This window comes from Choloepus didactylus, chromosome 2, assembly GCF_015220235.1.
Source record: "Choloepus didactylus isolate mChoDid1 chromosome 2, mChoDid1.pri, whole genome shotgun sequence".
In the NCBI taxonomy this organism is placed as follows: domain Eukaryota; kingdom Metazoa; phylum Chordata; class Mammalia; order Pilosa; family Megalonychidae; genus Choloepus; species Choloepus didactylus.
In genome coordinates, this window is record NC_051308.1 from 105144828 (window position 1) to 105172279 (window position 27452).

The 27452-nt window shown below is 53.2% G+C and overlaps 2 protein-coding genes across 5 annotated transcripts; both read left to right on the top strand.

Annotated features, from left to right (window-relative positions):
* Positions 1 to 2801, top strand: SLAMF9 (SLAM family member 9). Its single transcript, XM_037813453.1, has 4 exons — positions 1 to 124; positions 573 to 914; positions 1754 to 2026; positions 2442 to 2801. The coding sequence occupies exons 1-4, from the start codon at positions 79 to 81 to the stop codon at positions 2645 to 2647; spliced, it is 867 nt and encodes a 288-aa protein (XP_037669381.1). The 5' UTR covers positions 1 to 78; the 3' UTR covers positions 2648 to 2801.
* Positions 2802 to 8274: 5473 nt separating this feature from the next.
* Positions 8275 to 26534, top strand: IGSF9 (immunoglobulin superfamily member 9). Of its 4 annotated transcripts, XM_037825597.1 has the most exons (21): positions 8275 to 8306; positions 10124 to 10383; positions 10614 to 10802; positions 15895 to 16047; positions 16763 to 16917; positions 17146 to 17263; positions 18891 to 19032; positions 19130 to 19275; positions 19366 to 19508; positions 20793 to 20933; positions 21510 to 21626; positions 21815 to 21965; positions 22160 to 22283; positions 22659 to 22834; positions 23098 to 23348; positions 23540 to 23624; positions 23753 to 23929; positions 24210 to 24252; positions 24569 to 25432; positions 25661 to 25788; positions 26038 to 26219. In XM_037825597.1, exons 2-21 carry the CDS (start codon positions 10326 to 10328, stop codon positions 26217 to 26219), a joined length of 3543 nt encoding a protein of 1180 aa, XP_037681525.1. In that variant the 5' UTR covers positions 8275 to 8306; positions 10124 to 10325. The 4 variants fall into 4 exon arrangements, with proteins under 4 accessions (XP_037681525.1, XP_037681528.1, XP_037681526.1 ...); XM_037825600.1 differs by lacking the exon at positions 15895 to 16047 and having other exon boundaries at positions 26038 to 26534; XM_037825598.1 differs by lacking the exon at positions 8275 to 8306 and having other exon boundaries at positions 10326 to 10383; positions 26038 to 26534.
* Positions 26535 to 27452: the final 918 nt, after the last annotated feature.

A 27452-nucleotide genomic window follows, 5' to 3' on the forward strand; every position in this document is an offset into this window, starting at 1 on the left:
CAGGAGCCTCCTGTCAGTTTCTTCTTCACAGCCTTGGAGGCTAACCAAGTCACACGTCTTGGAACACGGGCTGCTGACATGGGGGCTCTGCCTTGGCTGTTTCTTCTTTTGCTGCTCCAGGAAGGTGAGTGAGACAGCCAGCACCTGCACATGATTATCTCCTTCCCTCTCTGTTCTCCTGTTCTGCTGGGCCTTGGGCTACAAAAGTCCTTTCTTTGGGGCTGAACCCTTCAGCTTTTCTGGAGCAATGAGTAGTAGGCTGGAACCTCAGGGCAGGATTGAGAGATGAAGAAAACTGGGGATCTGACGCTGGGGATGCTGGGGCAGGGGAGCAGGGCACAGCCCCAGGGAGGCAAAAAGAGAAGATGAAATTTGGGGGTTGAGGCACATGGAAGCCATCCCCTGGTATGTGCTCAACTCAGATGCAGCAAAAAGCTAGAGCCAGAAGAGGCAGCTGGAGGACAAGATTAAACAATGAAACTACCTTTTCTTCCCTTGAGACCATAGCCTCACTCAGCAGGCCAGAGACACCATCTAGGCTGTTTCCATCTCTTTTCTTCCTATGTCTACAGCCGAAGGGAACTCTGGAGATGATATGGATCCTGAGGAAGTGGTGGCAGTACTGCAAGAGTCCATCATCCTCCCCCTGAAAATACTGTCAGATGAAGAGGTTGAGAATATCATCTGGTCCTCCCACATAAGTCTTGCCACTGTGATACCAGAGAAAGAGGGAATTCCAGCTTCCATCATGGTAACCAACCCTCGCTACCAGGGCCGTGTGCGCTTTCTGGGTCCCAGCTATTCCCTGCAGATCAGCAATCTGAGCTGGGAGGACTCAGGGCCTTACAAAGCCCAAGTCAACCTGAGGACATCCCAGATCTCTACTATGCAACATTACAATCTGCGTGTCTACCGTGAGTCTAGGCTGGGAACCATGAAGCTGCTTTCTCTGGCTCTTCTGAGCTTTCTGTGTCTTGGAGTAGGGATCTCAGGATTCTGGGTTTTAGTTTGAGGGTCTGAGACAAGAATGAGGATCATCTCCTTTCTGCCCAACCCCAGTATCAAAGCTGCAGCAACAGTTGGAGTGACTTGAAGTAATGGGAATTGAGACACAGAGGCTGTTTCTATGGAGGTGCCCAGTGTAGCAAGAGGGATCCTGGCATCTACGCAGACCCTCTAGGGGACCCAAGAGTCACAGCAGTGTCTTCTTGGGGAAGGATCCTGCTCTCCAGCTTTTTGGCCATTTCATTTCTCTACCGGTGAGTTTTTTGCATCCTGGGGATGAATACTACCTCCATTCTTGAGCCTTTCATCTCCACATGTGATTTGAAGGATCCTATTCAGTATCTCTTCTTTACTTAACCCAAATTTCTTCTTAGTGCCTGTCACTTTAATATTTTACCTTGAATCTTGAAGAGACATAGATTAAAATATAAATACCCCTGGGAAGGTGATAATATTTTATGGGATCCAGGAAGCAGAATGGGGCTTGGAGGAAGGTGGGGTACAAAGAAGGGAGAGAGAAAAGGCAGAAAAAGAAGGTAGAAGATGCCAAAGGCAGCCCTGCCTACCTTAGCATCTATCCCCAGGGCCCTGGAGCCACAGGTTTTATGGTGGCTGAGTTTTGTTCATCTTTATTTGTTATAGGTGAAGGGGTTCTCAGAGGGCAGTACCAAGACCCCAGCATTGAGTTGCTAGGTTAACAAGCAATTCCTGGTTATTTAGAAGGTCTTTGTGTTTACCCCTCATCTAGGACGGCTGTCAGAGCCCAGGGTCAGTGTGAACTTTGAGATCTCTGAAGATGCCTGTAATATATCTCTAACATGCTCTACGGAGAAGGCAGGCATGGATGTGACCTACAGCTGGATATCCCGGGGGTACAATGCTGATGATGCAACCCGTGAAGGCCCTGTCCTGAGCACATCCTGGACACCTGGGGACAATGCCCTCTCCTACATCTGCAGGGCCAGCAACCCCATCAGCAATGCCAGCTCCCACCCCATCCTGGCTGGACCCTTCTGTGCAGGTACCAGGAGAACAGAGAGACCCCCTGGGCTACTGGAGGACCTATGACTCAAGGCCATTCTCTGGCGGAAGGTGCCACCATCTCCCTCCCCAACTCCTCCCAAGAGAGTACATGGAAGCCAGAACTTGACCCTCTCCCACAGTGGCCTGGCGCCCAGATTGGAGAGAGGGGTCTCCCTTTTCCCACAGCCCCCAATGGCCAAAGGTCTCTTCTCCTTTTCCCCTTCTCCTGCTCAGCTTGAGATTGTTCCCCAGATCTCAGTTCCTGAGCTTCTGTGAATAGAATGTATATTTCCAGGGACACTTGCAAAGTGACATCAACTCATTGTGAACTTGAGATCCCTTCCATGGAATTCGGGGTAGGTGTCTGTCCGACCCCTTCCTCTGACACTTTTCTTTCCCTTTTTCCATATTAGATCCTAGCTTCCTTTCTGAGAAGGCATCATCTTCCTTCTGCCTCCTGGCCAAGGCATTACTCCTCCTCCTGCTCTTGGTAATTTTGTCTGTGGGACTTTGGCGCATCCGAGTTCAGACGAGAGGCAAAATGCCAAGGATGAAGAAACTCAGGAGAAACAGAATGAAACTGAGGAAGAAGGGGAAGCCTGGCCCCAGTCCAGCCTGACTGCCCCTTGGGGACCCCGTCCTCAGCTTTGTTTCTGCCCAGCCCCCAGGGAATCCTTCCTCTGGCCTCCTGTCCCCCAAGGGACCTAGAGATAGACATCTAAAGGGTTATAGTCCCCAAGGGAAGCCTGTCTGGCAATAAAGTCAAACCAGGGAACCACCAGTCTAAAGGAGCTGTGTTTGATCATTCTGTCCTTGCTGGGCAGTGCTGTGGCAAAACCCACCTCCAAGGGGTTTCCTTTTATTCTAAGGGCCCCTCCTCCAAGCCCAAGGGCTTCCTCAGGCCTCCCTTTGAGGAGGAAGGTGAGTCTGAAAGACCCATTCCCAATGAGGTGAGGTGATGGCATTATTCACCGCCTGTCCCATTTCGTAGCACACAGACCATTTACACCTTAAATAAGAAAAGTGAGATGGCTTTTAACCCAACTGAACCTGTGACTCCTAAATGGGGGAATTTCAGGCACTTAGAATCCTGCATAAAAGTGGTCTTATTATTGTTACGATTCCTCTGCTCACATAGCCTCACTCCCACCCTGGCAGATGTGTATACTTCACTATCCCTACCCACCCCCACACCATTCTGTAGGAAATGGGAAGGACCCTAGGGCAGCCCTTCTCTGGCTCAGAGTTGAGCTTGGTGACCTCTCAGGTGGTTCCCTGATGCCAGATGCTCTGGGCCTCTCGTTGCCTACTCCGTAAGTATGACGACTCCTGGATCAACAGCCAAGATCTTAGACCCTTGACCATTTACTGTCCTGACCAGCCCTGTCCTCTACATTTCCATGTCTCAGACTTTCTTTTTGAAATCTTGTACTGGGTTAATGCCCCTCCACCCCAAGGGTCCTTAACTTTATGTTCTAGCTCTTTCCCTAACTCAGTGATCAACCTGAATTCCTTGCTGAGGACTGATGTACCACTCCCCAAGTCTTGGTCATTCTCCCCAAATCAGATCTGGATGTTACTTGACATGGGTCTTCATGTAGCCTCTGTGTCCTCAGCTGCCAGTGGGGAGGGGAGGAGGGATATGGAAGAGGGAATTGGGAATTGTCACCCAAGTGGCAGGACATGTGTAGGTAATGAGCAGATTCAAGGAGGCCGTGTGGGATATGGTGGGGAAAGCACTGGGTGAGAACTCAGATCTGATCTCTGCTCTGCCACTGGTCTTCTAACCCAGGACACTTTGTTCAGCAAACAGCCATTGAGCCACAGTCCCTTTCCACAGGGAACGCACACCCTGGAAGGAGAGGCAGACACAGGTGCAGATGCTGGGTGCTGTAACAGAGGCATGGCTAAAGCCAGTGCCTAGGCCCCCATAGAGGCAGGATTGCCTGGTAACCCCGGGGAGTTTCAGAAGAGGACCCTGACAGGCAGGGAGAGGCCATGCGGCATGGGGCAGCCTCTGACATTTCTCTGGGTCCCTCCTTCCCCCTCTGTCAGTGAGGGGAGGGAAGCTGATCTCCAAAGTGTCTTCCAAGAAAAGGAATGTTAGTTTCCTGGCAGGAGCAGTAAGTAGTATGCATTGAGAATCCTGGAGACCAAGGACATCTTGCTCTTGGGAAAGCAGGACACGTGGGCTAGGTACTAAGCACCCTGGCAGAACTCTGAGTGCAGCATGGGGAATGGGAGGAAGCCAAGAGCAGGGTCTCTGGACTAGAAAGGAAGCAGGACACAGGAGACAAGCAGGGGCTCCCTGCCTAAGGCTTTGTGCAGGAGGTAGAGCCCTTTGGGACTTGGGGAGGACATGGAAAGATTGAGAAACCTAAGGCTGGTTGCTGCTACAACTGGCAATCTGATCTTCTTTACTTCCAAGGACCTGAGCTCTTGTCCCTTTGGAAGGTAGTCCCTGGCCTGAGGCTGGTTGTCTGTGCGAACCTTAGTTAAGCCCTGAGCACTCCCACCTCCACAAAGGCCTGCAGTTCTAGAACAAAGCCTGCAGCCCCAAATTCCTCCAGCTGCTTTAGTACCTTTTCTAGGAGGCACTGTCTTTCAAAGCTTGGACTTAAGACTTTGGAACTCTGAGCTGCTGGAGTTTTGTCATTATAGTGGCAGAGACTGACTGGAAAAGATCAAATTGAACCCACCTTGCACACATGGATGCCTCAGGTATTTCAGAGTCTGCCACACAGAAAGTGAATAAAGGAATGAATGGTCCTGGTCCAGCTGGGACCTTCTTCTCATACACATTCTCTGAACCGAGGCCCTCAAACAGCCCAGAGCACCTGGAAGAGGAAGGCTGATGCAAGTTCAGAGAGGCCCAGACTTCTTCCCCCGCATGAAGCCAGGATAAAAATCACCTGATAGCACAACTATAGTTTGCAGTTTGTTCCTTACCGTTTGAAGTGGATGAAAGCAAGCTGGGTGAGGGAGGGGACCAATAGCCCAGGCACTGGGCTAGCACTGGGGAGGCAGAAAAGACACTATCTGTTCTGTGGGAACTCTTTGAGAAGTGTGTAAAGATACAATTACAGTAAGGTGTGACAAGGGCTATAAGGTGTAGGTGAGAGTGTGGTGGGATGTGGTCAGGGACAGTGTCCTGGAGGGAACAGGTGAACTGAATTTTGACCAGTGATTAGCAGTAAATCCAGGGAAAGGAGAGAAGGGGCATTCTAGCCAGATGGAAGGTAAGGCCAAGACACTGATATAAGAAAGAGCAGAGTAAGGTCTGGGGACAGCAAGGCCAAAGCACATCCTGATTAAGGGGGAGCTGAGAAATGAGGCTGGAGAGGTGGGCAGGCATCCTACTGAGAGACTAAGGGTTGTGGAGGAATTCAAGGACAAGCAGGTCATGACCTCTCATGGACTGTAGCATCTCACAGGGAACAAAAACAGACACAAACAGTTAAATGACAATATATGAGAAACCATACTTCTTTTCTGGTCTGGTAATGGGGTCAGTGCTTATGAACACATGATCAGCAGAGTCCCTGGTAATGACACCATTTCCTGATCTCCTTGCCAGCAAGTGGAAAGCATGTGTGCCTCCTGAGACTTTGGTTAACAATGGTTGAATAAACTTTCCCAGAGAGTAATTACTATGGATCAAGGAAAACTCAGAGGAAAATCTTTAGTTTTGAGGCGCAGGGATTACTTTGATCAACTTTCACTTATGGGGTGGTATGCCAGTTTGGATGTATTATGTCCCCCAAAATGCCATATTTTTTGATGCAGTCTTGTGGGGCTAGACACATTAGTGTTGATTAAGTTGGAATCCTTTGATTGAGTGTTTCCATGGAGATGTGACTCAATCAACTGTGAGTGAAATGTTTGATTGGATAATTTCCATGGAGATATGGACCCTGCCCACTCAGGGTGGCTCTTAATTAAATCACTGGAGTCCTAAAAAAGAAGCTCAGACAGAACTGCTGCAGCCATGTGGGACACTTTGAAGAATGCACAGGAGCTGAGAAAGGAGCTGAGAAGCAACCTAGGAATAAGCAGACGCTAGCCACATACCTTCCCAGCTAACAGAGGTTTTCCTGATGCCAATGGCCTTTCTCCAGTGAAGGTACCCGATTGTTGATGCCTTACCTCAGACACTTTATGGCCTCAAGACTGTAACTGTGTACCCAAATAATCCCCCTTTATAAAAGCCAATCCATTTTTGGTGTTTTGCAAAATGGCAGCATTAGCAAACAGGAACAGGTGGTGAGGGAACCAGTTTGGGGGCTGGGTTCCCTTTCTTTCCAAAAAGCCAATGAGATATATCCAAATCAGAGAAAGATGACCACAGTAGTAAAGCTCACAAAATAGCTTCCAGGAAAAACAAAAAAGCCCATATCATAAACTTTTTAAATTTTAAAACCTTTCTAAATCCCAATTTACAAAAAGGTATTTTAGCATCCAAATGAGGAGAGGTTAGCTTACCCTCAAAAAAACACTGGAGATAGCAAAAAAGAAACATTGGGACCAAAAATGCAGCCAATTTGAACACAGAATTGGGAGAGAGAGAGAGAGTGGTCCTGTCGGTTGGCAAGGAGCCAAGAAGTAAAAAGGACTTCACTCTTTGATCATCTTCTAGGCATTCTGCCTGGCTTTGCTTTCACACTGGATCTACTAACATATTTCCATTATAGTCTTCTCAATTGTTAGGTTTTATATTACATTGTAAAACAATGTTGAAAAGGTGCTAATGTGGGAGAATTTGCCGGAGGGACGGCAGGAAAGACCAAGCCCTACTGCTCACCTCATCTGTTCCCCCAGCTTCCCTCTCAGGCTTTGGCAAAAATCACCCAGGCATTTACACCAGGAACAACTTCTCAGCAGTCAGAGCTGGCTGAAGAGGGAATGTGTTACCACAGGTGGTGGTGGGCTTCTTAGCCATGGATGTGGTCAGCTGGGGGCTGTATGACCACCTGGAGGGATGATGTGGCAGGGATCCCGGTATGACCCCTGGAGAGTTCTCCTGATGTTGAGATGATGATTCCATGAATCAGATACCTGGTGCACTCAGAGTGAGTTGCAGGAATTGAGAGTGGCTTGAGGTCAGTGTGTTGCTTTCAGGGAAGGCTTCCAGGGGAGGCACTTAAATAGGAATGACTTGGTGGAAGGCAAAGCTCAGTCCTGCGTCTCTAGGGCAGTGCCAAGCACAGGGAAACAAGCGGAAAGCTCTGAGGGGCAGACATGCTAGTTATCTTTTTGCCTGAGATTGAGGTCTCCAAGGTGGTGGGTTTGATGATCAGGGTACCACCAGATTACAGGTCTCAGTTGGTTCTGAATTCCAGCTCTCCCATGTCCTAGATGGGAAATCTTGGGCAAGTTACTTCATTTGCCTTGTTGAGCCTCAGTTTTCTCAGTCAAATAGAGGTATACTTACTTTACAGGTTTCTGTGAGATTATACAACAGTTATGAAGCAGAGTACGTGATCATTTATTTAATTCCTCCTTTTTCAATCCCCCGTGCCAGGATGTCCGTCCCTTCATCAGACCTCTGGACCTATGTGCCTGGGTCGTTTGCGCTGGGAGTTGGAGCGGGAGCTGCTCCGCAACCCCAAACTCAGAGCGCAGCCGTCCCCTGCTGCACACAGTGGGAGGCGCCTGGGCAAGGTCTGAGAGCTCGCCGGCACAGACAGGTATTTCCAGTCTGGCAAGAGAAGAAATGAGTGGAGGTGGGGTTGACGATGGGAGAAGAGATCAGATGAGCCCGGGAGCTAGGTGTATCCCTTGGGAGGAGGGCGGGGAGTCCAGTCCTGGTGTTCAGCCCCCGGCTCAGATTTCAACCCTAGCTGCCGCATGTGCGGCTCTCTTGTGCGTTGGGGAGGGGAGAGGGTCGAAGGCAGGTTGCAAAGGAAAAGGCTTGCAAAGAGCCAGCTAGGAAGCTAACTCATGCAGTCCCCCGGAGCAGGGGCCCTGACTGGTAAGCCCCTCAAGCTTGCTGCGGGAAGCGGCAGACGTCTCTTTCCTCGCTCGGTTGTACAGTGCTCCACGAGGGGGCGACCTGAGCCCACGTGCCACTGCGTCCTTCTTTCCCGAAACTACAACTCCCAGGCCCCTCAGGGGTCCCGCCCGCCTCGCCTCGCCTTCTGTTGGCTCCAATTGGCCGCCGCGGGAGGGGGATTGGCGGTCTCCAGGGCAACGGGAGGCGCTCGGGGCATCCGAGGCTGGGAGGCGGGTCCGCCCCCTATTGTGTAGCTGGAAGAGTGGAGCCGAGCGGTGCGGAGCAGGTGAGGGCAGGGGCGTTTCGGGGGAGAATAGAAGTAGGGGTGCTGGCGGGGGAATGGAGAATAGTGCGGGAGTTCTGGGGGACAGGAGAAAGCTTGGGAGTTCTGGAGAGAAGTGGAATTCTTTGGGGGAGGAGAACTGGGGAAGTTCTGGGAGTGGAGTGGAATTATTGGTGAGGGGGGCTGTTCCCAAAAACTGGAGGAGTTCTGGATGTAAAGTGGGGGAGTTCTTGGTGAATTCCAAAAGAATGGAAGAGTTCTAGGGGTCCGGAGAATACCAGGGTGGAAGGGATTTGTTGGGGATGGGGTACCAGAAGTGTATTGTGGGCTAAGGCAAGAGAATTCCAGAGAGGGGAGGATGGGGGACAGTAGGGGTGGGGGGCTGTTGTGGAAGAAACGGGAAGGGAGTTCTTTGAGGCTCAGAAGATTGGGTGCAACTGGAGATCAGGTGCAAGAAACTGGAATTCTGGAGAACTAAGAGAAGTAGGGTATCTGGGATGGGAGTAATAAGAGATTGAGGAGGGGTGTGTATGGGGTGGAGACTAGAAAGGTGAGGAAATGGTGGGGAGTGGAGGATTTGGGAAGATCTTAGGAAAAACGGAAATTCTGAGGATACCTGGGTTACTAAGGTTCTTGGAAAACTGAGCCAAGAAAGGATTTGGAGGGAAGGGTCCTATATACTTGGGAAAAGTTGTTTCAGGGAAGTGCATGTGAGCTGGCTGGGGGTGATGGGGGGCAGGGAGAATGGCTGTTGGTGATTTGCCAGGATTAGACCTACAGGGGCATTAAGTAGAGGCAAGGATCAAGCTGAGAGCCCTGGAGGATGTATTATAGCTAGGGCAGAGCTATGAGGCTGAGGGTTGGGTGGATGCCCCAAAACAGAGTCCAGTTGGATTTACCAGGCCCAAAACAGGGCTGCTGGCCCCCTGCCCCCTCCACCCACTGTGACTGCCCTAGCACTTTTGGGGCTGCGGCTGTTAAAGAGTTTCTACTCTGCATGTCCCAGGGCTCACTCTGTGCACCCTAGAGACTTCTGGGGCTTTTTTTGGCTTCTCACAGACCATGCCCTTGGGGTTGGGTAAGGGAGGGCCTGGTCAACTCTGGAGCCCTAAGGATACTGGAGGGGAGTGAGTGGGAGGAATTTGGGTGAGGCACGTGGGTCATGGTGCCTGGCAGAGGGAGGGCAGCCTGCCTGGCAGCATCATGAAGAGGAAGTGGTGCCAGCTGCTGGCCCTGGGACCTGCCCAGACCTGGAAAATGCTGTCTGTATCCCCCATTCCAGCAAGTGGGGGAGGCAGCTCCTCCTCTTCCAAGTGCCTGACTGACTCACTGCCGAAGCGAGGGCGGTATTGGGAAGCTGAGTGGAGAAAGAGGCCACAGGGTCCCCAGCTTCTAGGGTTCTTCCCAGAGACCAGGGAAATGGGACAAGGGTTATGTGTGGATGCCCTAGGGGCCACTGTCTGGGGGCTAAGAGGTTGGATTCTAGACCAAGCTTTACCATTGTGCCCCTGAGCAAGGCCCTCCAGGATCCTTGGGGTTCTTATTTGTCACAACAGAGCTGGAGATGATGATAATACTAGTTCTGCCTGGCTGTCTGCATCAGGAGTAAGGGGAAAGAAGGGAAAGGAGGCTGGGACATGGGGCTTGTCTGGTGCTGGGGCTTCAAGGTCTTTGATCTCTTTGTAACACCACCTCCCACTACTGGCGGTTACTGCTTACTACTACTCTTCTCTCTCTTCCTAGTGTCTCTCTAACTGTGGGGTTTCTTCTGGGCTCCAGTATTGTCTGACAATACATGGTGTCTTGCATTTTGGATTTAGATCTGGTGGTTCTCCAGAGAACGGCTTCATATGGTGGAACGTGAGCCAAGCCCCAAGTGCCCAGAAGATTGAGAGCTGAAATCTGTTACCTGACGCTGATCAGAGGGGTTGACCCTGAGCTTGCTGGGCTGTGGACATCCCTCAGCCCCTTTGTCTGGGCCCCTGTGGACAGGAGGGGCTGGGCAAGCAGGCCAGCTGGGCTATGGTTTGGTGCCTCAGTCTGGGCATCCTCAGCCTGATCTTCAGCCAGGGGGCTGACGGTGAGCTGGACTCCCTGGGTCCAAGAAATCCTGGTTAGCTTGGGATGGGGGGCCTTCCCCAGGAGATTCTCTGTGGAGCATGTAAGGGGAGGGGGATGGAATAGGGCTGCTTGTGGAGAAGCTTGGGATTGCCCCCATCGCCCCAAGGTCTGAGGGAGCCCACAAAGATTTTGATGGAACCTCCTTCCCAAGCCTGACTCTGCTGTGCCCTCATGCCACCCACCTTGCAGGTCAAGGGAAGCCTGAGGTGGTGTCAGTGGTGGGCCGGGCTGGGGAGAGTGCGGTGCTGGGCTGTGACCTGTTGCCCCCCACTGGCCGGCCCCCGCTGCATGTCATCGAGTGGCTGCGCTTTGGATTCCTGCTTCCCATCTTCATCCAGTTCGGCCTCTACTCGCCCCGAATCGACCCTGATTACGTGGGTAAGAGTTATCCTAGGTGGGAGGTAGGGAGGGATCACCAACAAAGGGGGGCTGGGGAGGGTGGGGGCAAGACCTTTTCTTAACTGCACTGTCCCCACCTTTACTTCTTCTCCAATTCCCTTGCCTTAACTCTGCTTAACAAGTGTGGCTCTGCTCTCAAGGAGTGTTAATTCATTGACTGATTCATTCATTCACACACACATAGACACACATTGTAGTTGTGCCACTTAGGACTTCACATGGTCTGTCTGAAGGAGATCTTGCAGCCCTCTTCCCCAAATCCATTTTAATTCTCTAATCTCTCTAGATCTCATTGTGAAGCCTCCTAGACTCCATCCTAATCTTCTGTAGTCTCCCACTTGGCCCTTTGCTGGTCTCTGGCTGTGTTATCTGCTCACACCCCCTGCTTCCCCTCCCACTGTCTTAAATGCTAGTTCAGGGGTTCTAGGCTTCTTTGGGAGTGGGCTGATGGGGTGGCTGGGTGGCTGGAGCTATGATCTCTCAGCTTCTCCAGTAGGGGCTCAGCCTGATTCTGAGCACAGAAGAGCATGTGCAAAGAAGAGTATGTGTGCAGAATGGTGGGCTAGAGAGGGCCAGTTCTCCTAAAGATCAGCAAATGGATGGGGCTGGGCTGCTGCTCCAGATGGGTCCTGTACAGACCTGAAAATAGTGTATAGGTCTCACTGGGGCCCTTTTACTGTCCCCCCCCCCCCCAGCTGGCTTCCTTGGATGGCTCAGGTTTCTCCTAATCCCAATTGGAGCCTTAATCTGAGAGGTTCAGTGTGGAGTTGCAGTAGGCACAGTGTGTGGGTCCTAAGCATGGGTCTGGGGCTGCAGGGACTTGAGGCTTTAGCTCAAGACAGAGTGTTTTTCCCTTCTCCTCAGAGGGGAAACCCAGAAGAGGAACCTGGAAGGATGGCAGGTGGGAGGGGGTAAGGTGGGGGGAGAGCAGACCCAACTGCGTCTGTCTTTAGTTTGAGTCCTGGGAGAAGCCCTGGGATTGGCTGAGCTCTCAGGGTGGGTGGGCTGAACTGAGGGGGGGGGAGGCTCAGACAGGTGCTGGAAAAGGGAAGGGTTTACTTTCAAACTGGGGGCAGTTGTTGGCAAACAGCCTGGTGGGAGTGTTATGTGTCTACACAAGCCCTGTGGGAATCAAGGAAAGCCAGTCCCAATTAGGACAAGTGGGAGAAAAAACAAAACAAAAAAAATGGCAGTGCCCACCAGCCCTCCCTCCCTGCTTTGCCTGCCCCTGCCAGGAGGGGTTTGGGGCTGTTGGGCTGAGGCTGGGCAGAGTCAGAGTGTTGCCTGAGGGCAAGGCAAGAGAGAGGTGGAGGAGAGGAAAGAGAAGGTCTTTTCCTGGGACTCTACGAGGGACTTATGAAATCCCCCACCCCACCCCACCCCATCCCATCTGCTCTCTATCCTGTCTTGGAGTCCCCCAGGATGGCTGGAAACTTTGCCTACCTCTGGGGTTTCTTTCTGTCTCTGTTAGGGCTGTGAGCACTAACCTCCGGGCCTTTCTTCCTATCCCTACCCTTTGTCCCCACCCCAACCCCCAGTCTGGAGCTCCTGGTCAGGACAGAGACAATCTAGGGAGTCACAAGGAAGGCCCCCAAGCCCATTAACCCTTTTACTGCTTCACAGTGTGGAAGGGGCCTCCCAGCCTTTGTGTGGGGGGACTCTGAACTGCAGTTGCTAAGCAACGGGAGGTGGAGGTTGCTAAGGACAATGCTGTACTGTCATAAATCCTCTGGGCAAGTGATGGGGAGATGGGCCGGGGACTGTGTGGGAGGCTGGTGGCTCCTGATGTGTGAGGGCTCAGGCAGAGAGATCGTTGGGAGTTTTAGGGACGGTGCTGGAGGGAAAGCTTCCAGTCTTTGAGGACACCGTAATCCATCTAGCAGAGGAGACTGGGTTTATAGAATAGTATAAAAATAGTAAAAAGCAGTATAAAACAAGCTGTGGGTGAATACTAGGATAAATTAGCTGCTGTATGTAAATTGCCCAGCACAGCGCCTGGCACATAGTGCTCGGTGAACCGTGACGGGCTGTGTCCAGGACACGGGCATCTCAAGGAAGGCAGCTAGGCTATTCTATTCCAGGTTTCCTGGGGGGTGGGGGGTGGCGGGAGGGTTAGACCAACTCTTCAAATCCAGGGGATGCACTGAAATGCAGTGCATATTAATCCAGATTACTGGAGCTGTTTATAAACAGAAGAAATTCAGTAGTAGTAAGAGAACGCCATGGGAGGAATCTGGAAGTCAACAGAACCCAGAAGAGAAAGGAGAGGACATCACAATGTGACTGAAAAACCAAGAAACTCTTGGTTTGATCTTTGATTTTGTACTTTTGAGGTGGTGGTGGTGGTGGGGGTGTCTCAAGATGCCCGTACAGTAGAAGGCAAGTGAGTTTTCTCTCTATCCTGAATTGTTTGACAAAAATTGATGATCTCATTCTCCCATTTGGAACTCCTCTGCTCCCTCTAGTAATCTCCTCTTACTACTCTTCATCCTTCAGAACCCTCTGCTTAATCGCTTCTCCTCTGAAGCCTTCCTTACTCCTCTTGCTACACAGACTCTTAGGATGTCTAGGCAAAGTTAGCATCATTTTTTGAACTTGTGTGTGTGTGTGTGTGTGTGAAATTGCATGAGTTGTGTGAGTGTGATTTTCCTGCCCTCTGAGAACCTGATTGCAGAGTGTCCTGTTTCCTTGACATCTCCTCCCACGTGGGGAGATGCGGAATATAGCAGGCTCTGGCCCTGCGGTAGAGGTGGGCTTCCAGGAGGTGGGCCCTGGACTCAAGACACCTCAGGATTGCCTGCCCCTGACAACCTTCCTGTTACACTACAAGTCTAACAGTCCATATTTCATAGAAAAATTAGGACATGCAGTGTGCCTCACTGGATATTTTGACTAACAGACATTTGGAATTATTACCCGTTGGCTACCAACCTCTCCTAAGTGAGAATATACTGAATGTGCTCAGTGCTGAGACTTGTTCCTAATGCCAGTGTACAATGGAAAGTATGCTGTAGCTGAAGAAGTCTTCGCTTTGTCACCTACTAGCTGTGTGGCCTTGGAAAGAAATGTAACATCAGTTCCGTCATCTATAATGGAATTTTTATGAGGTTTAAATATGGTGACAATGCTAAATATTGCATGACTCACATCCAATGCTCAATATCCCTTCCCTCTTCTTCCTTCTAGAAGTTCACCGTAATGAAAAATTACTGTCATAGAGGACTTAGAAGAGGTTGCAGTTGGGGGTCTGCAGGGCTGGATGGCAAGGTAGATTAGGGTTACTGAGGGGTCCCGCTAGAGGGTGGAAGGGTGTGATTATGTTAAATATTTACCTGCTAGGACTTGGCTTATCACCTGGGTGGGAATCTAAACACTTAGCCCTTTAAACAGGTCCACCCATTTTAGAGAAGCCACACCTTTGGAACTTTCTTGAAAGAAATAAGTCACTTACCTAAGATGATAAGGGCAGACTCAGCTTAATCATTCTCTCATTCCCTGATGGCTTTAGGGGCATGGTAGGCTTAGATTATATTTCAGAAAGCTCACTCTAGGAAGAGTGGAAGCTTGTTGGAGGGGTGAGTGCCCTAGCAGCTTTACATAAAGTTTCTAGTCTGAGAAAGGCTTAAGGGCACAATCTGCTTGGTTGAAGTGGGCGAGCACATTGTCTTGGGGCTGCATTTGATACCCCATAAGATTTAGAAAATATCATTTGTCCATATCAAAGTTCAGGGTGAGGGTAAGCAACAGACGAATGTAAAGATTGGGGGGGTGGGGGTGTTGAGGTTGGGAGGCCTATTAGAAAGAAGGCTGTTGGAATAACCCAGATGAGAGACATAGGAGACAGTGAAAGAGAAGAAGAAAAATACGGGGTAGAATTTCAAAGGTTTAATGAACAAGTAGATATGGGGGTAATAGAGGAATCTAGGTGATACCAGTTTCTGGTAGGGTGACTGGGTGCACCATGGTGCTAGTCATGAGGTGCAGGGAGCTCGAGAGTGTGGAGGAGAATGTGTTATCAGCCAAGGGATAGGGCCGAGACTTGAACTCAAGCAGGCTTCTGATTTCAAATCTGGAGCTCATTTGTTTATTCTACAACCTTTATTTGAGCACTTGCCAATGCCAGGCGCTGTGCTGGATGCCTTCCCTACGTTCTCTCTCCCTTCCACCCCACCCTGTATTTTTTTCTCTCTCTCACTTTATAGGAGAGGAAACAGATATTGAGAGGTTAAGTAACTTGCCCCAAGAACAGCACATGCCTTTCTCACTAGGCTGCACTGCCTGTGAAACTGCTGGGGCATAGTGCAGGCTGGGGTGTAGGGAATGGCAGGGTGCTGAGAGGCCTTGGGGGGCATCCAGAGCCTGGCTGTGGTGTGGCTGCTCACTGAGGGTGGGCATGGGCGTCTGCTTGTGCAGTGGCTGTGGAGCTTTGTGGAGCTCCACGTGGTCCGTCAGCTGAGGTGTCCATGCCCTGGGGCGTGGAGAGGATGGGGTGGGCCGGGCTGCTGACTTTGCTGCCTGGCTGGCTGAACTCTGGCTGCCCTAAGGCGCTTAGATCACTGATAATAGCCCTGAGGGATTAGGGGCTTTGGCGGGCAAGGTCTGGTTCCCTGCTAGGGCCTCAAATACTGCAGAGAATTCCAGGGTCAGAGTCCTTGGCAGGAGGAGCACTGCGGGGTGCCCATGACCTTGCCCAGGGGTAGCTGGGGAAGGTCCTGGAATAATCCAGAGGGAAGTGCTGGCTCCTCAGTCCCCTTCCCCCCAGCAATCCTGGAAGCTGGGTGTAGTTTGGTGGAACTTTGTCCGCCTGCTGCCCCACTGAGTTGCTCTTTGTCTAGATTGGGCCTCTGTTGCTAAAAGGCCAGAAGCCGGAGGGGCTGGACCAAGGAACCTGCCCTCCATGACCCCGGCCCTCAATGACCCCAGCCCCATCTGTGCCTCTCCAGGCCCCACTCTGTTGGTCTAACAGAGAGAGAGAGCCTGTTCCTGACCTCTGAGAAACAACTACAGTGACCAGGGGTTTGGGGCAACCATGGAATCCCTTCAGCACCCTGATTCAGGGCTCCTCCTCCAGGGCGAGTCCGGCTGCAGAAGGGGGCATCCCTCAAGATCGAGGGGCTCCGGGCCGAAGACCAGGGCTGGTACGAGTGCCGCGTGCTCTTCCTGGACCAGCACAGCCCCGAAGACGATTTTGCTAACGGCTCCTGGGTGCACCTCACGGTTAATTGTATGAAGCTGGGGAGCTGGAAGTGGAGAAGGGAAGGGAGCTGCATGGTGGAGACCTCTGGCTGGTGTGGGGAAAGGGGAAGAGAAAGTTCTCTTTCCATCCACAGGCAGTTCCAATGCCCTACCCTTCCTGGCATGCCGTTTGCACGCCACTCTTTGTATCCAATCTCCCCACCCTGTCCTTTCAGTTCTTCAAATCTAAATCCAGTCAAGCTCCCAGGTTCTGTCAGGAACTTCCTCTTCCTTCCTCTCTCTTCCCTGCTCCTCCTGCCTCTCTTGCTTCCAGAGGGTAATGGGGGCAGGGGGTGGGCCCTGATTGAAACATAGCTCTCATACACAGAACATTTTGTTTCTTTCAAAACATCACTTCACCCACCCAGTACCTCACTGATTCTCTCTCAACCCTAAGAAGGAGGGAAAACTGGGATGCAGAAGGGTTAGGTCATGCCGCTGATTTCGTCCGACTCCCAGGATGGTGCTCTTCCTGAGGGTACCTGGTTCTGAACATCCACCTCCACTTGCCAGCTCAGCAGGCCAGCGTGTGGGGATGGGCTGGTACAGTTCTCACTTGGCACAGGGTGCAGCAGACAGGGTGACAGGGCTGGGGATTCCTGTGGGGCTCGGCCATCTGGTGGGCTGAGGGCTACAGCCCTGAGTGATTTGCCTCTTGGGGCTGACAGCCCTTCTGGCAACCCCTCATGTTTCTCTCCCCGCAGCACCTCCTCAATTCCAGGAGACACCTCCCTCAGTGCTGGAAGTGCGGGAGCTGGAGCCGGTGACTCTGCGTTGTGTGGCCCGCGGGAGTCCCCAGCCTCATGTGACTTGGAAGCTCCGTGGACAGGACCTTGGGCAGGGCCAGGGCCCAGTGCAAGTGAGCCCTGGGGCTGGGCAGGGTGGGCCCGACAGAGTGCAAGGTGCAAGTGGGAGCCCGGGAGCTGGGCTGGACGATGGAAAGGGGCAAAGGCTAGGCTGGGAGCTGGCCAGGGAAGGGGCGGCAGCTTGGCTTCCCTGAGTCCAGGGTGTTGCCTCCCTCTGCTGGCCAACTTTGGAAGTACAGGGTCTGAGGCCACCTGGGACTTTTCCTCACCAATTCCTGTAGGTGCAGAACGGGACCCTATGGATCCAGCGGGTGGAGCGAGGCAGCTCTGGGGTCTACACCTGCCAAGCCTCCAGCACTGAGGGCAGTGCCACCCACACCACCCAGCTGCTGGTGCAAGGTGCTCTCTGGTGGAGCGGGGTGGGGGATGGGGTGGAGGGGGTGACTGGAACCAGGGACCCCTGTGGGAGAGAGGACAGTGACCCGTGGCTGGGGGTGCACAAAGCAGGAGTGGTGAGGAAGCTTGTGCCTGAGGACGGGGGCCCATGGAGTGTCAGGGAGCTCTCAGTGAGGCCTCTTGCTCTAATCTTAATCTTAAAGGGATCAGTAAATGGAGAAATAGATATTTAGTGCCCTGCAGTGTGGTATAGTGGAAACGGCCTGAGTGCTGGGGTTAGACCTTCTAACTGTGAGCTATTTAACCTCCCAGAACCTGTTTCCTCATCTATAATCAGGCGTCCACATCTACCTCTCAAGACTATTCTAAGGATCTAATTAGGTAACTGCTGAGCACAGTGATTAGCACATAGTAATTCCTGGCCAAGACCTTCCCTTTGGAAGGAAAGCTGACAAGTATAAGGCCTGGACTCTGCCTTCCCAGAGCATATTCTTTACATGGGGAAACGAGAATAATTTGTGAAGTAGAGGAGTGTTGCTTCCTCTGGCACTGTGGGGAGGTGGGACTGTGTCATGGCTGAGTGTAGTGTCGAGTGTCAGGAAGTCCTGAAGATGAATCTTGCCTCCCCTGCCAATCTCAGGCATGTCACCTAACAATCTTCTCTGCCTCTGAGCCTTAATTTCTTCATCTATAAAATGGGGAGAATAATTCCTACCATGAAAGGTTTGGGGGAAGATTAAATGAAATGATACCAGTAAAATGCTTAAAACGGTGGCTTGCACACAGTGCTCTATCCATGTTATTTGTGCCATTACCTGTATTACTGACCACTTGTGTGGTGGAAGCCCAGACGGGGGAAAGAGTGATGGAGCTGTAGTGGTCAGAAATGGTTTTGCAAGGAGTATATGACTCGGCCAGACCCTGAGGAAAGGGCACTCTGGATTCAAAGAGAGCCAGGGCATTGAGCCAGCATGGCAGGGGGCAGTGAGCTGCCCATACTGACCTGAAAGAGTCCATGGAGGAGTAATGTATGGAGAGATGGAGGGCCAGGTCGGGAGGAGTTTGATCACAAGGGCCCACCGGGCTGGATGAAGAAGTTTGGAGGTTAATGCAATAGGAAACAAGAGCTGCTGCAGGTCCTTGAGCAGAAGTGCTCTGTGGCCAAAGGCACATTTCTGCATGACAAGCAGCTGTGTGAAGAGACTGGGGAGCCTGGAGTCAGGGGCTGCTATAGCATCTTGGGGTGAGGGACTGGGTACCTGAATTAGAGTAGGAGACGTAGTGATTTAAGACTTGGCAGATGGGGGAATATAAAGGATAATAAATAAGCAGAGTTAAAACACCTCCCATCCCCCCACCCTCACATACACAGTTCCTTGGCAGGGGAAACTGGGTGAATAGGGTTACCCCGGGTGGAAGGAGGAGAATTGGTGAAGGGGTGCTGGTCTGCGGGTAGAGGATGAACTTTTGTTACATTCAAGGGTCAGGTCTTATTTCAATCCCCCAAGGCCCTGTACCAATTAGTCTCCATACTCCAGAGGGGAGAGTTGGGAAAAGTTTATAGAAGACCTCAGGGGTCTGGGAGGGACTTTAGGCTAAGTCTATCTCCCTCTCCTTATGCTCCCCACAGGACCCCCAATCATCGTGGTGCCCCCCAAGAACAGCACGGTCAATGCCTCCCAGGACGTATCCTTGGCCTGCCAGGCCGAGGCATACCCCGCTAACCTCACTTACAGCTGGTTCCAGGACAGCACCAATGTCTTCCACATTAGGTGGGGCTCTGGAAGGGTGGAGGGCAGGATTAGTGGACGGAGGAACCCCGTTGGCCAAGCAAGGCTGAGACCCCTGCCCACACATGTCATATCACAGCCGCCTGCAGTCCAGAGTGCGGATCCTGGTAGACGGGAGCTTGTGGCTGCAGGCCGTCCAGCCTGATGATGCTGGCCGCTACACCTGTGTGCCCAGCAATGGCCTCCTGCGCCAGCCCTCAGCCTCTGCCTACCTCACCGTGCTCTGTAAGCCTGACCCCAGCTCCTTCCCCAGCCTCCTCTCTACCCTGGGCCAAGCCCTCTCTCCCCTGCCAACCTGCCACTGCTTCCTCACAGACCCAGCCCAGGTGACAGTTATGCCTCCTGAGACACCCCTGCCCATAGGCATGCGGGGGATGATCCGGTGTCCAGCTCGGGCCAATCCCCCACTGCTCTTTGTCAGCTGGACCAAGGATGGGCAAGCCCTGCAGCTGGACAAGGTACAGGCTTGGGGCAGGGAGACAGAAGATCTTAGCTTGGTGCTATTCTGACCAGAAGAGCAGTTGGAGTAGTGTTGGTTCAGTTTAATTTAACTCAGTGATTCTGGAACATTGAATTCCTACCAGGTGTTGTGCAGGGCACTGGGTGGGGAGCAGGGGCAGATGGGCACCCATCCTTAAGAAGGCACAGCCTGAGGGGAAGGGGTGACGGGCAGGCCAGCAACATAGGCTCTCTGCTAGAAGGCCAGGGATGGAGTATCTTCCTGTTAGGGCTGGTTGAGAATAGATTGGTCAATAGCTTCTGGGACTTTGATGGTGGGCTTTGAATGGGGAACAGACTGCATGCAGAAACTGGGGCCCAAAGGCACAAAATAGTATAGTGCATGGGTATAGTTCTCCAGTTTGGTGGGAGCAGCAGTGCCTGCAGGCACATGAGCAGTGCAGAAAAAGGTGGAAAGACAGGTTGGGGCCAAAAGCAAGAACTTGGGTGCCACGTTAATATTATTACCTCATTCCAAGGCAGTTAGGATCTTTTGTTCTCAGAGACTAAATTCCTTGAGGACTAGTATGAATCTTTTAATCATATTGTCCCCAGGGCTTCTATGATAATAGTTCTCATTACATTTTTGTTGGATGTTTTAAAAAAAGGTCTGAAGGCAGTTGGAGCCAGCAAAGTTTTTGGGCAATGATTTGATACCATCAGAGCTGTGATCTGGTGTTGAGTTTGTCAGACAGAATGGAGGGGGGAGACTGGACAAAGGGATCAGGGATCAGAGGCTGTCAAAATGCTCCAGGTGAGAGGTTAGGAAGCCTGAGAGGGAGGGGAAGGCAGGAAGATGGATGGGTCCCCTTGCCCAGACACGAAGGAACTTCCCAGGATGGTGGACTTGGTAAGTGTTAGACAGGGGGGAGTGAGCCAAACTTCAGAAAGGAAGAATAGAAATAGGGAAGCCAGGAAAAACAGACGGGTTTGGAGTAGAAGATGCTGAATGTGGTTATGGAGTGCTGGGAGGCCAGCTAGCTGAGGACCCAGCAGGCAGGGAGCCCCATGAGGCTCAACTCCAGGCAGTGCCATTCCGATTGCATTCTCTGAGTAGCCTCTCTGGGGTTGGGAAAAGAGAAATGTGGGGGTGGGAGGGGAGGGCTGGGATTCAGAGAGAGGGCAGGTCTAATGGTAGAGTCTTAGAGTCATCTGCATAGATGTGGGTGTCTTGCACTGTTTCCCTCTCCTTCTTGATCTTTCTCTGCTGAGGTTTTTTCTCTATCATCTCCTCTTTCCTGCAGTTCCCTGGCTGGTCCCAGGGCACAGAAGGCTCACTGATCATTGCTCTGGGGAACGAGGATGCCCTGGGAGAATACTCCTGTACTCCCTACAACAGCCACGGTACTGCAGGGCCCTCCCCCGTGACCCGTGTGCTGCTCAAGGTGAGCTCCAAGGAGACCCAGGGGCTGCAGCCGTGGGGCAGGGGGCTAAAGATACATGGGGAGAGGCTTCTGCACCTGTGGCTTTCCCGTGGTTACCACAGCAGCAGCTGTTAGATGTCATCCCCAGAGGTTTTTGCAGAGATGGTGGAGGTGGGTCATCAGTCACACACATATCCACAAAGTAAGAGGACAAAAGGCAGAAAAGAAATGGCATCCTACCGGCCCCAGCTTTCACTGACCTTGACAATGCTTCCTCCCTCTCTGGAGCTCTAGAGAGGGAAAAGAATGGGAAGCAAAGGTGAAGGTGAAAGGGTGTTTTTGGAGGTTTGTACATCTCCAAGAGTCCTGCCCCAGCCCAGTAGTCCTTGTCTGGGCTCACCATTTCCCTCCAGCCCCTCCTGCTGGTGGCCAGAGACAGTGAGCTAGAGAGAAATTGAGAGATGGAGGAAGAGTGAAATACAGACTGAGACAATATGATGAGACCTGAGCCCCAGAAAGGGCAGGTAACCAACCTGAGACAGCCACGTCAGAGAGGCAGGGAGAGAGGCCCCTCCCAATGCCAGATCTGGCTTGCAGGCTCCCCCAGCTTTTACAGAACGGCCCAAGGAAGAATATTTCCAAGAAGTAGGGCGGGAGCTCCTCATCCCCTGCTCTGCCGGAGGAGACCCTCCTCCTACTGTCTCTTGGGTCAAGGTAAGGCTCCTGCCCCTGCTCTGCATGTATTCATGCCCACCGCACCCCTGCCTCTCTGCCCCCCAGGCCACTTTGTGGGAAGGAGGCTGTAAAAAAGATTGCTGTCAGAGGCGGGGTGGGGACAGATAAGTGGCATCCTGGTGAGGGGTGGCTGCGTGTGTCCTCAGGGCTGACCAGTGGTTCTGTAGGTGGGCCGGGGCCTGCGGGTCCAGACCCAGGTGGATGGCAATAGCAGCCTGATCCTGCGGCCACTGACCAAGGAGGCTCACGGACGCTGGGAGTGCAGCGCCAGCAACGCTGTAGCCCGAGTGGCCACCTCCACGAATGTCTACGTGCTGGGTTAGTGGCTGGAGAGTGGGACGGGGGGCTGGGGGAAAACATATGGGACAGGAGACAGGGGAATCCTTTTTAGAGGCCCAGTTGGGGAGTCGTGGGTGTGAAGGGTGGAAGGCAGAGTCCCTGGGGCTCCCCTTAGCTCTTCACCTTCCCTCACGGCCTGACCACCATCCCTCCCTCCATTCCCCTGTCCCCAGGTACCAGCCCCCATGTTGTCACCAATGTGTCTGTGGTGCCTCTGCCCAAGGGAGCCAATGTGTCCTGGGAGCCTGGCTTTGATGGTGGCTATCTGCAGAGATTCAGTGTCTGGTACACCCCATTGTAAGTCACCCTGCCCCTGCCATCCCTCTGCACCAGCCTCACCTTCTCTCCTCTCCACCTTTCTGCAGAGATTCAGTGTCTGGTACACCCCATTGTAAGTCACCCTGCCCCTGCCATCCCTCTGCACCAGCCTCACCTTCTCTCCTCTCCACCTTGAATCTCGGGCCCTCTGTCCTTTCTCCCATCCCTGTATCCCTGGTCCTGCCCTAACTCTAATGCCCTTTTCCCAGAGAATCTTAGGTGTTCAGGGCCTAAGATTTTGGCCTCCAAGGGCTCCTTTGGATGGCTGGGGAGGGGGGAGGTCAGCTCTCTGGACTCCAAGTTTTTCTGTCCTTTCTAGCTCATGAGGTGCCCCCATTTCCTCATGTCCCCCAGGGCCAAGCGTCCTGACCGAGCCCACCATGAATGGGTGTCCCTGGCAGTGCCCGTGGGAGCTACTCACCTTCTAGTGCCAGGGCTACAGCCCCACATCCAATACCAGTTCAGCGTTCTAGGTCAGAACAAGCTGGGGAGTGGGCCCTTCAGCGAGATCGTCTTGTCTGCCCCTGAAGGTGAGGTCTCTCACCCCACAGCAGCGGAGACAAGGGTGGGGAAGGGCTGGTAGGGGAAGCCCAGACATAGGAGGACCTGGATGGGAGAGGGGCAGAGGAGCTGGGTAGCTTGGGGTCAGAGAGGTTTGTAGAAGATGATTTGGGCCTGTCCTCCTTTAGGGGCTCTGGGAGAATGGCTGGGCTCATGGCGGCTGTCGAAGGGGTGGGATGGGGAGGGTAGAGGAAGACTGGGAATCCTATCTCTGACCTATCTGTCCCCTTAGGGCTTCCTACCACTCCACCTGCCCCCAGGCTTCCCCCGACAGAGATGCCTGCTCCGCTATCCCCTCCCCGAAGTCTGGTGGCAGTGAAGACACCCCGAGGGGTGCTCTTGCATTGGGATCCCCCAGAACTGGTCCCCAAGAGGCTGGATGGCTACATCCTGGAAGGACGGCAAGGAGCCCAAGGCTGGGAGGTGCTGGACCGGGCCGTGGAAGGCGCCGAAATGCAGCTGCTGGTGCCAGGGCTCATCAAGGTATGTGTGGGAGATGGGCGCAGGGAGGATCCTCCCAGGGGCCTCCTTTCCCCTGCCCCATTCCCAGAACCTGATTTGACCATCTTCACTTCCCACTTCCTACCTCACCCTTACTCCCGACTGCAAAGTCTTTTCTGAACGGGGCTGGGACGGGCGATGCCAGGCCCTGACCCCCTTCCTGGCACCTGCAGGATGTTCTCTACGAGTTCCGCCTTGTGGCCTTTGCTGGTAGCTATGTCAGTGATCCCAGCAACACCGCCAACGTCTCCACTTCAGGTGAGGACCTGGTGGCGGGGAATGGCACGGGGAGTTGGCGGCCGGGGGCGGTGGTGCGAGGGGAGGGGGCTTTAGGCTCCTTGCCCATGAATCTTGGACACTGACCCTCCCTCGTGGCCCTTGCCCAGGCCTGGAGGTCTACCCTTCCCGCACCCAGCTCCCAGGCCTCCTGCCCCAGCCGGTGCTGGCCGGCGTGGTGGGCGGGGTCTGCTTCCTGGGCGTGGCTGTCCTCGTCAGCATCCTGGCCGCCTGCCTAATGAACAGGCGCAGGGCTGCCCGCCGCCGACGCAAACGCCTCCGCCAGGGTAAGATCCCGCGCTGTCACCCCACCGTGGGAGAGGCCACCCGGCAGGAGGACCCTCCATAAGCCCCTCCTATCCGGAGGAAAACATCCCTTCCTCCTGCATGGTCCCATCCACCGCGCTGACTCCCAGTAGGCATCCCGTCTTGCCTACTACCCTTTTCCCACCCGGAGGGCTTCTGCATAGGATCCGGTTCTTAGTGTTGGGTGAGAGGGTCTGCGCCTGGGGCTCAGGAGGAGCTTATCCTTTGCCTGTGTCACCTGCTGTTCTCATGCCCTTACAGATCCGCCTCTTATCTTCTCTCCACCCAGGAAGTCCGCTCCATAGTAAGTCCCTCCACCACTGCTTCCCACTGCCTTCCCATTGTATTTGCCAGGGTGCTTTGCTTCTTTTGCACTTTGGAAGGGGCACAGGAGTCAGAGGGAGGAGAGAAGTTAGAGGGAGGACCTGGAGGTGGTCTCTTTTTCCTGTGCCTTCCCTTCACCCCTCCACCTCTTCACTTCTCCACCATGTTGGTACCGTTCTCACTTGCTCTCCCTAGTTCTGTTCTGTTGTGCTCCAAACCTCTCAAGGCATGATGCTGGCTCCTGGGAAGGGGGACTGGCCCCCTACCACAGACCCTGATCTCCTGTCCCTCCCCAGCTCTGCTTCGGCCTCGGGCAGTCCTGACAGTGTGGTGAAGCTGAAGCTCCAGGGTTCCCCAGTCCCCAGCCTGCAGCAGAGTCTGCTCTGGGGGGAGCCCACCGGACCTCCCAGCCCCCCTCCGGATGCTCCACCCAGCCGGGGGCCCTTACCCTTGGAGCCCATTTGCCGGGGCCCAGATGGGCGCTTTGTGATGGGACCCGATGTAGGGGCACCCCAAGAAAGGTCAGACTCAGAGATGCCTGAACCTCAGACCTCAGCCTGGCGTCAGACCCTGTCTTTTGACTGCAGCAGCAGCAGTCCAACTGGGGTGCCCCAGCCTCTCTGCATTGCAGATATCAGCCCTGTGGGGCCCCCTCCAGCAGCTGCCCCCAGCCCTCTGCCAGGTCCAGGCTCCTTGCTCCAGTACCTGAGCCTGCCCTTCTTTCGAGAGATGAATGTGGATGGGGACTGGCCCCCTCTTGAGGAGCCCAGCCCTGCTCCACCCCCAGATTATATGGATACCCGGCCTTGTCCCACCTCCTCTCTCCTTCATCCCCCAGAATCCCCCTCTTTGTGCTCCACGGTAATGCTCCCTGGGGCTGCATTAGGGGCTGGGGCCACCCCAGAGCCCTCTTACACAGCACCGGGTGACTGGACACTGAAGGAGAGGGTCCTGCCAGGCCTTCTCCCCACTGCTGCTCCTCGGGGCAGTCTTACAAGCCAGAGCAGCGGGAGGGGCAGTGCTTCTTTCCTGCGGCCCCCCTCCACAGCCCCCTCTGCAGGAGGCAGCTACCTCAGCCCTGCTCCAGGGGACACCAGCAGCTGGGCCAGTGGTCCTGAGAGGTGGCCCCGGAGGGAGCATGTGGCAACAGTCAGCAAGAGGTAAGGGCAGTCCCTGCCCATCCCTGCCCCACCTTATTGTTTCAGATCTTCCCACCCCTCTCCTAGTGCCATCTGCCTTCTATGCACCACTCCCACCCTGGAACCAGGAGACTTTATCTCCTTTTGTAAGCTTTTGCTGAGGTCCAGGGATCTTTAGGGACCCCAGGTCCAGCCTTTTCTGGCCAACCTCAATTCCTCCACCCATTACACATTTGTCCCTTTTAACAGGAGGAACACATCTGTGGATGAAAACTATGAATGGGACTCAGAATTCCCTGGGGACATAGAATTGCTGGAGACTCTGCACCTGGGTTCAGCAGGTCCCCAGCTCAGATCTGAAGCTGAGCCAGAGCTAGGTACGTGAACCCTCCAGAAAGGCCTCATTGTCCCATGTCCTCCTGCAACCTTAGGATCCAGTCTGTTCCCAGCCAGGCCCTGTCCTCCACTGGATTCCAATTCAGACTGTGCCCTGGGCCCCTTGCCCTGTGCTATGTCTCCCTGGCTCACCTGGTCTGGAAGGCCCTGGGGAGATTCGCATCTGTGTACTTCTCCCAGTGAACCTCAAGGTTTCTTCCTCCTTTCATGCTCCTGCCCACCTCTTGCAGGTGCTAAGACTCCAGAGGAGGACTTCACCCCGAACACTGCCCATGCTGTTGGCCCTGAGGCCCGCTGTGCTGCCCTTCGGGAGGAATTCCTGGCCTTCCGCCGCCGCTGTGATGCCACTCGGGCCCGGTTCCCAGTTTATCGACAGCCAGTCCCCCACCCTGAACAGGCCACTCTGCTGTGAACAGTCCTACTGTGAGGCTGGGCAAGGGCACATGGACCCTGCAAAGGAAGCCCCCAACAAGACCCAGTTCTGATCTGGGGCCCTGCCCCTGCCCCTCTGGTGCCCAGGCACAGACCTGATGATGGGCTTGGGTGGGCTTGGGCTGGGGAAGTGTGTGCTGACCCCTAGGGGGTGGGTTTGGGGATTGGAACAGGGATTTTAGGTCGGGCTCTTTGAGGGGTGTGTGTGTGTGTGTGTGTGTGTGTGTGTGTGTGTGTGTGTGTGGTGTTGTGTCGTGGTATTGTTTATAGTGTGGGTGAGGTTTTTTATGGGTGAATAAAGTGTGAAAAATTTTGTGTTGTTTGGTCTTGAATCTGAGGGAGAGATGGGAAAATTAATCTCCCTGAGTGAGTGGAGATGCATTCAACATTCTTTCAAAAAGCATTTATTGAGTGCCTACTGAGGTCACCTACTGAGGACTGCCATTGAGCTAGATGCTTAGAAAATAGAGTTCACTAAGGCATGCCTTAGCCCTTGAGGAGTACTTTCTAGTCAGCAAGGCAGATGAATAAATAAATAGTTACAGTATGGTATGATAAATTCTGTGATAAAACTATGTGTTGGTTATTATGGTAGCACAAAGGAAGGAGTTCAGTTCAAGTCAACAGATTAGTGAATTCTTACAGCATGTGCTGGGACAAATGCTACATATGGGGGACACATGGGAGCCCTCAGGAGAAGCATCCCCTCAGAAACTGGTAATAATAATAGCTAACATTTGAGAACTCACTATGTGTCAGACACTGCTATAAGCTCTTTACATGTCTGATTTCATTTAAGTCCCTCCACAACTTTATTAGGCAGGTACCACCATTAGCCTATAGACCAGGAAACAAGCACAGAATGCTTTAGTAATTTGCCCAAAAGTCACACAGCTGGTAAGTGGCAGAGTAGGCCAGAAGCCAGTCAAGAAAGGGAAAGAGCATTTCAGGCAGAGGTGCAGTCTGTAAAGGTAGAGAATGAAACCTCCTGACCTACAAGGAAATTACTTGGCAGGACTGGAACACTCGACTGGTTAAGATTGGGGGAGGGGACAAAGGAAAAAAAAAAGGCTGGGAGGGGAATGATTGTTGATGTCCTTGACAACCAGGCTAAACTGGGGACTCTGCCATATGTGAGGAAACTACTGATGGGTGTAAGCAGGAACCTCCAGGAGCACTCCAACCCCTAAACTATGCTGCCCCCCACCTTGAG